The sequence below is a fragment of the Lathyrus oleraceus genome, chromosome 6 (genome assembly GCF_024323335.1).
Source record: "Lathyrus oleraceus cultivar Zhongwan6 chromosome 6, CAAS_Psat_ZW6_1.0, whole genome shotgun sequence".
In the NCBI taxonomy this organism is placed as follows: Eukaryota; Viridiplantae; Streptophyta; class Magnoliopsida; order Fabales; family Fabaceae; genus Lathyrus; species Lathyrus oleraceus.
The window spans coordinates 198,053,268-198,064,532 of NC_066584.1; the positions used below are offsets into that span (position 1 = coordinate 198,053,268).

The 11,265-nt window shown below is 37.5% G+C and overlaps 1 protein-coding gene across 2 annotated transcripts; it reads right to left on the reverse strand.

Annotated features, from left to right (window-relative positions):
* Positions 1–8,350: 8,350 nt before the first annotated feature.
* On the reverse strand, positions 8,351–10,560 carry LOC127093364 (peptide chain release factor PrfB3, chloroplastic). 2 transcript variants are annotated; one of them, XM_051032284.1, is made up of 6 exons: positions 10,254–10,560; positions 9,840–10,057; positions 9,552–9,752; positions 9,029–9,241; positions 8,754–8,931; positions 8,351–8,647 (listed from the first exon to the last, which is right to left on the reverse strand). In XM_051032284.1, exons 1-6 carry the CDS (start codon positions 10,426–10,428, stop codon positions 8,373–8,375), a joined length of 1,260 nt encoding a protein of 419 aa, XP_050888241.1. In that variant the 5' UTR covers positions 10,429–10,560; the 3' UTR covers positions 8,351–8,372. The 2 variants fall into 2 exon arrangements, with proteins under 2 accessions (XP_050888241.1, XP_050888242.1); XM_051032285.1 differs by having other exon boundaries at positions 10,225–10,477.
* Between the last annotated feature and the right edge of the window lie 705 nt (positions 10,561–11,265).

Genomic DNA, 11,265 nt, shown 5'->3' on the forward strand with positions numbered 1-11,265 from the left:
CTATCTTCTGTGACAATACTGTTGCCATTTGTTTAAGCAAGAATCCTATTTTGCACTCCAGAGCTAAGCACATAGACATAAAACATCATTTCATTCGAGACTATGTTCAGAAAGGGGTAGTAATGTTGAAATTCATTGATACAGACCATCAATGGGCTGACACTTTACCAAACCACTTGCTGAAGATAGATTCCTCTTCATCTTAAAGAATCTAAACATTCAAAACTGTCCTGAATAAAATGTGCCTCTGAGTGAGCAAAATAAGATTCTGATTTAAACAAAGTGGATTCTGCATCTGACTCTGATACTCCTATCAAGTTAGAAGTCATCTGAGTTAGAAATCTCCAGGAACCAGCCCTTTGGTATTCCTGAAGATCAGATAAAGCAAACACGTGGAGCATCTTGCGTCTGACCTTGGAACTTCTAGACAGCTGTCTAGCAGTAATCAAGAAACAGTCTCTTGAGATCTCCTCGAGCAGTGTACTGACTGTTGGGATTAGACATCATTTATGAGCTGTAATCATTCTCCCTCTAACGTGCATACTTGGTTTTTGTGCTAAACTCTGTTTTGTGTGTCGTTTTGCATGCGCCCTAATTTGGGTATTTAAACACTTCTCTTCACACATTGCACACTTTTCACCCTCACAAACACTCTTAACCCTCTAGCAAGTTCTTCTCTCCCTCAAGGCATTCCTACAGCTTGCATTCAAGTTCTTCAACCTTCAACTCAGTTCATCAACAACATTCATGGATTCCCAGCAACAATCAGTGTATAACTTCTCTCAACAGATGGATTCCAACGAACAAGCTCCAAGTTCAAGCAACACAAACCCAACAGTTACTGGTGTCGTCTCAACTCCCATCTACAAAGAGCCTCACATTCTTGATCGTGAGCCACATATCAACCTTGCAACACCGTTTGAGAAACTGGAAGTTCTGTGTGAATCACTGGTGGATTTTGAAAACATGCGAAGGAATGGTGTTGACCTCACTGAAGAACTGCAAAATCAAGGTTGGGGAAACTACTTCCAACGTCTGTATGGTCCAGTTTACACAAACCTGGTTAAGGAATTCTGGAGATTCGTTGACACTGATGATCACTACATCGTCTCCTATGTTCTGGGAGTCAAGATGGTGATCACTGAGAAGTCCATTGCTGCTCTTCTGGGCATGGAGAAAGCTGGAGGAAGAAGAATCTACAACATTAATCCTAGGGCAAAATATATGTCCCATGATATTAATCCAATAATCTTCCAACAGAACGCTGAAGGAAAACACTCAAAGAACAAGGAACTACATCAGAACCTCTGGGTCTGGCTGAAGATCATCTTGGGCACAATCCATCATCGCCCAACTTCCAACTCCTCAGACTATATCAACACAGACCAGAAGTGCATCATGTACTGCATCCACAAGGGTCTGAAGCTCTGCCTTCCGGCACTCCTCTTCAAGTACCTCAGAGACTCTGTAAGAGATACAAGAAACATCATGAAGCCCAGAAACTACATCCCTCTGGGGAGGCTGATCTCTGACGTTCTGATTGAAAGCGGTCTCGTGGACCACCTATATCAGACTCATGGAAGACGTGATGATAGATACTGGAAGAGCTCTGAATGCCCGCAATCTGAAGAGCATGGGGATTTTGGATCAAGTAAAGGTCAAACCCACTCTGGACACCTCCTGGGATGCTCTCAAAGATCAGAGGAAGATCCCAAATGGACTTTATTTGTTCTCAAAGATCGACCCTCCAGAGGTAATCTTGTATTACTTAGATGATCTGCGAAAACAAGGAGTAAAGTTATCAGATTTCAACATAAGCCAACTGTCAGACGAGCCTCTCAACTTCATGAAGCGACCACGATGACCATCTGAGAAGGCAAAGCAAGCGAAAAAAGTGAAGCTGGGAGAATCCTCCGGATCAAGACCTCTAGTACCTCTGACTGGATCTTCTGGTAAATCTGTTTCTCTCGCTCCTTCTGTACAACTGAAGCCCGTTGCTTCCTCTAACCCTCAACCAACACCCATATATACCACCTCAGACACTCCTCCCTCAACCACCAGAACATCTAACCAACCATCTCAGAAATTCAACCTTGCCACCACAACCCTACCCGTTTCAGAAGCAGAAATGCTAAACGAAACAACCTCACCCTCTTCATCTTCTTCTCCGGAATCACCCCCTACTATAACATTTCCACAGATACTGAACCATCTGACCCCCCTCTCCAACTTTGGCTCAGCTCCAAACACGTGCTTTGGCCTCCCAACAGCCAACACAATCCATACCTGAACCAGAAGTCACCTCATCACCCACAAAACAACCAAACACAACCAAATCTGACCCTCCACCATCTGAAACAACTCACGCTGAAACTCAACCATCCAACTCTGACACACCCGCACCAAATACATCCGCTGAACCACAAACTCCCACACTCAACCTAAGCCCTCCCATTTCTCCACCCCTAGCCTCTGAACCTGAAAACACCCTGCCAACCCTTGAGGAAGCAATAATGGTGTTTGCAGAAGCTTCAGTTGACAAGGTCAAGTCTCTGACCATCAACTCTGGCATCAGTGATGATCCTTCAACTATAAGGACACACTGGAACAAAATGATTAGTTGGATGACCTCTGAAGCCTTCAAGCTGAAGGGCCTCTCTGAACAAGTCCGCAACGACTTCATCAGAGACGCTGAGATCAGACTACAGGAGCGCCTAGCCAGAGAAGCTGAGGAGCGAGCCCGCAAAGAAGCAGAAGAGAAAGCCAAGCAAGAAGAACTGCAAAGGATCAGGGAAGCTGAAGCCAAAGCTCTAGCTGTTGCCGCTGAAGCTGAAGCACAAGCCAAAGTTGCCGCTGAAGCTGAAGCACGCCTAGCTGAAGAGTCTGCCACCAGAGTAGAACAGGATGCTCTAACTCAGGGGGAGTCCTCCACCTTTGTCCCTCTGGTTCTAAAGACACTTGAAGATCTTCAGAAAGAACAGAAGGAAGTCCGAGCCAGATTGGATCAACAGGATTCAGTAAATGTCAACATTCAGAATCTGCTGACCCAGCAGCTCCAGAGGATGCCTCCACCTCCAAACCCTTAGGCACCTAGGACTTGTTTATGTGCTCTTTTTCTTGTTGCTCTGATTTGCTTGTTGTTTTCTGTTTTGCTTGTTTTGCTTTCTGTTCTCTAGCTGTTGTTTGTTGTCTGTGTTTCTGGCATCTGTGAATATATATATATATATATATATATATATATATATATATATATATATATATATATATATATATATATATATATATATATATATATATATATATATATATTTGCCCTTTCATTTCACTAAGTCTTTTTTATTCTGACAAAAAGGGGGAGAACTAAAAACAGCTCTGATGAAAACACTTCTAACTCCTATCAGAACTCTGCAAACATTGTTTCTAATCTTTTTAACTTAGAAATTTGCAGGAGAGTATCTAGAAACACCATATCATGGAAGGTCCGGTAAGAACTTCTGAACTCCCAGACTTATCTCAGGGGGAGCTCACTTCCATCTAATCTTAAACTCTTATCTAATAATTGTTTCATCTCTGAATTAAGATTGTTTTTGAAGGAGAATTGCCATCCAAGGCGCAGCGGAATTTAAAATTTTCTCCTTTAATGATCCTTACGAATGGGCATGATCAGTGATAGAATCGTTACCTCTTGTGGCGATGACGAACGTTGAACGATGACAACATCTCTACTCAGTCCACACGAACGGATTCCTTCAATCTCAGTGCTAGCTGGTACGAATGAAGGCTTTGAGTGAGAGAGAGAGGGAAACAAAGTTCCAAGTCTTCACTTGAGTCTGAATCTCAATGCTTCTACCCAAGGGTTCTATTTATAGAACCACTTTGTGGGCTTCAAGCTAAAAAGCCCACTTAAGTGTATTTTGGCCCATATCTCATAATATGCCAAAATCACTTAAGTATTTGGTACCTTACCATATTTCGTATTCTACTTAAGTACACTGTACCTTACGATGTTCCTTAGTTACTCTATCTCTCATCAATCCGTCCTTTGTGTGTGACCCTATAGGTTTTCGCGGCGTTGACAATTATATTAAATTACGTATTTAACATAATAAACAGTGAGCGGTATCTAGCAACACATCGCTGCTACCCAAGCCACGAAAATGTCATGTGATCTGACAAGTCCTTCTGTGATAATAATTATGTGTATAATTACTCCTTTGCCCTTATGTCTATATTAAACACAAGGTATAGACCGTGTCATCCTTGTCCAGTTCAATATTGGGCCCATAGACATTTATCCTGTTACGCAGGATGGACAAATTCCATCTAGGTCACTCATGTCCCTCAGCATGCTTCATGGAGTACCCATCAACTGTCTTTATGGTTATCCAGTTACGGACAACGTTGGATCAGCAATAAAGTACTCGACTCTACATCTAGGATCCATAGTGGTTTCAGGTCGAAGAGTGGTATACACCATTATCACCATGAGAATAACTTATGACACTTTGCATAACTTTCTATATAGTATTCTCATAGCGGGTCAATCCGGTATAAATATTACTCTTAATATTCATACCTATGTTTAAGACTTGATAACTCTTTATCCATGATCTATGAGATGTGATCATCAGTCTACAAACATAATAGTCTTAATGCTTTAATGTTATCCCACTTCACAATAAAGCTCGACTATGGATACTTTAAGAATAGTGTCCTTATGTTTAATGTGATCTCATGATTAAGTCATACTTGATACATTAAACGGACTAGCTATTCTAGGGACTTTATTAAACAAACATAATAAAGAAAATGCCTTTTATTATTAATAAATAATTCGATACAAGTACCAAAATATTGGCCTCTAGGGCTTACACCAACAGTTTTGTCATCATCAAAAAGGGGGAGATTGTAAGAACAAAATTAGTTCTACAAAAAGATTCCAGGATTTTGATGATAACAAAGGATGAAACCAAAAATGGCACCCTAACGAAATTTTTCTAAGTGTGCAGGACTCTGAACAGCAACAAAGGACTCTGGTCATTTTATCAGATACAGATACAAAGTGCTAGAAGATCAGACGCATCTGAGGAAGAAGTGCGCCCAAGAAGTTTTGAATCTGAGCAAAACAAGACAGCAAATAAAACCAGAAGCGCTAACATCCACTGGTCTTAGTTCTGAGATCTAGAAGACTAGTACTCTGAGAAGCTCTGATGAAACTCCAACAGAATCTCTTTCTGACACATGACTCCGAACTAACAAAGACTCTGATGAAGATTCACCAAATCCAGAAAGAGTAACGGAAAGAATTTCTTAATATAGAAAAGAAGTATTTTAAGAAAGAAGTTATTCAGGGAGACAAAATGGTTATGGCAAGAAACACAGAAGTAATGACATTGAATGCTCATCAAAGACCAATATTTTGTCATCACTCCAACGGTCCTTCTCACTACTATATAAAGGACAACCTACCTCATTGAGAGATACAACAACAACGCACAGAAAAAGTCATTCATATTCTCTCTCAACTTTCACGAGCTGTTGCTCATACGTGAAAAACTCTTGCTCAAATATTCTGCTGTAATACTCGCTTACTCTTAGAAGCACTCTCTATTACAAATTTATTTTGCTAAATTGCTTTTGTTCCTCAAGTGACTCTGCGTAGTCTGTATACTTGTGAGGACTAAGAGATCATTCTCTTAGACGTTTGGTTGTATTAATCTTTCAAGATTAGTGATTAAGTCCTTTTTGAAGGCGAAATCACCTTGGTCGGGTGGACTGTAGTAGCTTTGTTTTATAAGCGAACCAGTATAAAATTTTGTGTGTTCTTACTTTTGAAAAAGCTTTTAATTTGTAAAACAATTCAAACCCTCCTTTCTTGTTTTTATCACCTTCAATGTCTCCATTTTTGAACGACTGTCACAATGGCCATCAATTCTCTCTTGTACACTGACTTGGATTATGCTCTATCTGATAACATTTAACTATGAAAAACCACTGGTCGACCTTCTTGCAATAAAAAGGTCCCTAATCGTTTGTTAGAAGCATCAATTTCTATGGTGAAGACTTTGGAGAAATTTGGAATTGTTAGTATGGGTAATTCAGCCATCAATTTCTTCAGTTGGTGAAAAGCAGCATAGGCTTCGTCATTCCAAAGGAAACAATCTTTTTTCAAACAATTGGGTCAGCGGTCTAGCTATGTTGCCATAATCCTTCACGAACCTTCTAATAATAACCCGTGAGTCCTAAAAATCTTCCCAAGTGGGATTCTGAGATGAAAATTCCCACCATTGATACCACGCCAGTGCCTTGCCCTCCATAGCCACCATCACAGATTGTAATTTCTCGTTCTCACTCATCTTCTTCAAGTCAAAGTAACGTTCCACCCTGTTCAACCAACCATGGGCGTCAGTGCCTTCAAAAACAGGCATCTCCAATTTTCTCCACCGTTCTTCACGTTTTTTAGGATGGCTAGTGTGTACAGAAGCGTCGTCATCACTATCGTTCGGACTCCCCGGTGTTGTTCGTAGTGTGCGACGCTTCAGGGCGGTTAATTTTGTTACTTGCTGACTCGTTTAAACTCTTTCCTTGTGATCATCTTTGGGGATTTTTTTGCACATTTTCCCGCATGGCTAACAACCCTTCAAATCCGCGTTCGAGAATTTCCAATCTGGCCTCCATTTCCCCTCGCGTAGATACCATAAAGCAGTCCCGGAAGAAAACTGCTCTAATACCAGTTGATAGAAACCGGCTCGGAATAGAATAATTTAGAGAATATGAATACTACATTGATAGTAATTCTGGTGGAAGTTCAAAGACCAGAATATTATGCTTACAATAGTTATAGGAAAATAGTACAAAATATTAGGACACACACCAAGATTCGAGAGCTTGGTTCTCTCCCTCCCAAGTGTCTAACACTCACAACTGCAGGATGATCAAAGTTGTGTAACTGATCTTAATAATAATTGCTACTCTAGTAATAATAATAATTGCTGCCCCTTAGAATCTGTAACTGCTATAGATACCATTAAAATGAGTGTTTATATGTATTCTTTATTGGACATCATTTATCTTGCTTTATTGGTGCCCCTTCCTCTTATAAGTATTCTTTATGAGAGAACTAACACATTTCTTCCTCAAATTTCAACCCAATTAAACTGGAAATTGGACTAACTTCAATGACCTGTGCTTCAGAATTTAGTTTTGGCATGATACGCATTGTTATTAGAGGAGCTGACTCCTCATAGTCTGATTAGATAACCTTGTATTTCTTTTGATTTAATTGGACTTTTGTTCCCATATCATTTTGGTGACTTTACAAAGTTAAGCTTAGCATGTTTTGCTGAACTTATCTGTTGAAACATGCTATGCATCTGGCATTCATCACGACATGTGTTGGTGTCCAACATGATTGACCGACTCATATAGATTAAGGCAATAGGCTCACTCAATAAGTCTGTCATGTGATTTAAACACAGATTAAACATTCAGCTATAAGATAATATGCTATAAGTTAGTTTATCAACCATCTACTATTTTTCTTTTTGTCAAATAGAAACAAAGTCTCAAATGCTCATGAAGCTACAATCCTACTAACTTAGCATACGATAGGTTTTGAGCTATAACTCAGCAAACATGATACTTATCAAAATTATGTTGTTAGGCACAATCTAGTATGATGCACTGTGACTTAATGGGTTAAGAATGTAACAAATTTGTTAGGTTGCATGAAAACAACTAGGTGATTGTTTGTTTCCATGTTAGAAATAACAAAAAACACACGTCTATTGATTGTTTGTTTCCATGTTAGAAATAACAAAAAACACACGTCTATCCAAAGCTAGTATTTGGAGGTGTATGTTTGGAAAGTTAGCTTTCCACATCCAATATGCATGTTTGACCAACACAACAATTCCTAGCTTCCTTATTTCCACGTTAAATATGTCTTGGGATGTGGTATTTTGAGTTTAAGCACATCCGCGATAAATGTGCATTGAGACGTGAGAAAGAAAGGGTCTATCCAAAGCTAGTGGAATTGTTTTCCAAAAGAATTGGCACACACAAGAATTCTATAAAGAAACAAGCAAAAAAGTTGAATCTAAATGAAACATTACCACAAAAGAAATTCAGATCATGTTTCTTGATTTCTCCAAACCCGTGATTCACAAAAACAATATTATTGTTGACATTCAACTCATTAACAAAAATAAGTCGTACAGGCAAAATTGGACTATTTGACACCCTTGTTTTTGTTCAGTGTTCAGAGCCAGACACCAAAAAAGTGTAAAGACTTAAGTATATATATCATCCTAAATAATTGGCGGATAAGAATAATTTCTGTAAATCAATATCAATTCAAAATGATGACATTATTACTCTCTGGTATTAATATGAGCTGCAACAAAAGGTTCAATATTCCCATCCAAAACAGTATTTAAATCTGTCATCTCAATGCCAGTCTTTACATCATGTACTAACTTGTACGGATGCGATACATACCTCCTAGTTTCTTCTTCCCACATATTCAAAATTTTATTCTTCACTATACTATTTATACTATCAACTCCTTGCTCAATTGCAATCACTTCAAGTTTAGCTTTCAATCTGTTTAGTGCTTTCATCTTATTTGCAAACCGGCTTCTCTCACCTTCACAGAAAAAAATGTAATTCAGTAAAATCCTCTATTTCATTTGCAAATTCTGGTACATGCTCTTGAATATATGATGAAAGAACTAAACAAAATATATGCATACCAGAGGATTGGACACATATCCCAGTAGGTACATGCTGAATGCAAACCGTACACTCAATTTGTTTTTTCTGTTTTCCATGAGTCGAGGGAGATGAGATAATCAAATCCGCTGAATCAATCTCAAAATCACGAGCATTCTCTAGGAACAACGGAATAACATCTACCGTTGCTGAGCTAGTCTGCAATTTTTTAATTAAGCAGACAATTATTTCACCAAATCAACTAGACAGGAAAATCAGTTCTACTACTAGGTAGTATGAAAGGAATTTCTTGCACCTCAAGCTGAGAAGATTCATTTGGATAACCTCTTATCAAATGGTGAACTCCTTTTTCCCCTAAAAGATGGCCATAAGCACATTCAAATTCAAACTCTATAGTTGCTGAATCAATTCCTTCATTCTTGATCTGATATCTGTCAACAACCCTTCCTTCATAACCTTGTCTTTTGGCCCATCCAAGATACATTTGTAGGAGTTGTTCTGCCCATGGCTTGATTCATACAAGAGTAGGTCAAACACAACAGGATAAATTGCATACATATATAGTTTGAGAACAATCAAGTTTTACCAAGTCTAAAAAGAAATATAAGTTCTTTGTACTGAATAAAACAGAAGCAACAACATCTGTTTTCCACGTGCTATACTGAACTACATGGACTATAAGATGCCGTGGCTCGTGATAATTGCTAAGTTCAAAATCAATGGTAGAATGCATCATTATCAAGGGTGAGCTTTCATTGAGTCTAATAACACAAAATCATCATACACCAACAACTTGATTCACAAGTTGCATATCAAACCTTTGGATAAATGCCGGCAGGTCCAGCTTTTATCACCAAACATGCCCCTGCCATATCAAACGGACCCTTAAGAAGCTTGGATATCTCATACTGATCTAGAATGTTGCCCACATCTACAGCAGCATCATATGCTTGTTTATAGAGCCCATAACCAATAGCATTCATCTCAGTCAACTGCTTTATCAGCTGTGCTTCCTCTACCTACTTGATATACAACAAATGACTACATTCTTTTCAACAAATAAAATTGTGATAGTTTAGTTGAAAGATATGGGAACAGAAAATAACCTTGTATCTCAAGTCCTTAAGAGAATCAACCACTTTGGCACTGTTAGCTAACTTGACAAGAATATCATTGGACTTAGTTGGATCATCCCACAGATCCGAATCACGCATCATTTCTTCCTGCTTAATCCAACTAGCTTCTTCCATTTCCAAAGCTGTTGATGCATACATCTCAGCACGAATAACCGCGTCTTCAATTTTCCTTCTCAGTGAAAATAAACCTGATCATATATAATTAATAAGTGAGATAAAGCAGTACGTATTTTTCCAAAAGCAGCACACTCTTCACTCCTACTATTAAAATTTGGGTTGAACCAAAATGAACATAACAAGACTGAGTTATAAACAAGTGAAAACAAAAAGCAAAACCAGAAGTACTGGCTCTTACACAAAAAAAGACAGCATTTTGGAACAGACCCACTTGTTTGTAGATATCGTTATTGTTGCTATTGATGGAGTGGCAAGCCCTGATTTTGAAAGAACAGAGAAACAAGCCAAGATGTGGATTATTGTTCCTAGCCAGAGAAGAATGCCCTTTTGAGCCGAAAGAAGAAACAACATGATGAGCAGTTTTAGAGACCATAGTTGCCATAACCACGGGGCTTTGTTGGCTTCACCCTATCTTGAAAGGGAAAAATGTGTTTTATAGAAATTCTGGTGCTGCAAAGAGATAAGTGGACTGCACCGCAGCCACGCGACGGTTCGTACTTTCAAGAGATGTTTTTTTTCTTCTTTTTTTTCTAATAGCCTTCAGGACACCTGTCTATCCATTTTTTTAATGCCCGTTTCAAAAATAAATATTTTTTTTATTGAGATTTTTATTACGTCGCATTAAAATAATATTATTATATTTTAAAAATGATAAATAAAAATATGTTAAATTATATCGAAGTATGCAAAATAATATAAATAGAAGAATGTTATTCTTACACTAAAATTATACACTAATACTTACACCAAACACTGTTCACCGTATTTATATATTGAACAGTGTTTTTCAATAAAATAATATTAAAATTTTATTTTAAAACAAAATTTTTTATAAAAAATATTTTTTTAAAAATTAATTTTGTAATTAAAATATAATATTTTTTATTAACCAATTTTATTATCGTATACTTTTCTGATAATTTATTAACCAACTTCATTATTTCATTAACCAATAAAATACATAATATTGATCAAATTCTGACATCAATTTGTAATATTGACCTATTTTATTTTATTATTTATAGTTTTTTAATTTTTAAAATTCATTAATCAAACTATAAATTAATTTTAGAAGTGGGTTAATATTATATATTTTATTTATTAATGAAATTATGAAGTTGGTTAATAAACTATGAAAAAAATAGGTGGTTAATAATATATTTTTGTGGTTAATGTAATAATAAAATTGATTAATAAAAAAATTATATTTTTGTTACAA

Bases quoted from the DNA above. Each gene is read 5' to 3' on its own strand.
- LOC127093364 (XM_051032284.1), bottom strand. From the start codon at position 10,428: ATGGCAACTATGGTCTCTAAAACTGCTCATCATGTTGTTTCTTCTTTC. The intron at 8,932-9,028 runs GTGCAAGAAATT...AAAAAATTGCAG, and splicing joins ATGAATCTTCTCAGCTTGAG to ACTAGCTCAGCAACGGTAGA. The intron at 8,648-8,753 runs GTATGCATATAT...TTTTCTGTGAAG, and splicing joins GATATGTGTCCAATCCTCTG to GTGAGAGAAGCCGGTTTGCA.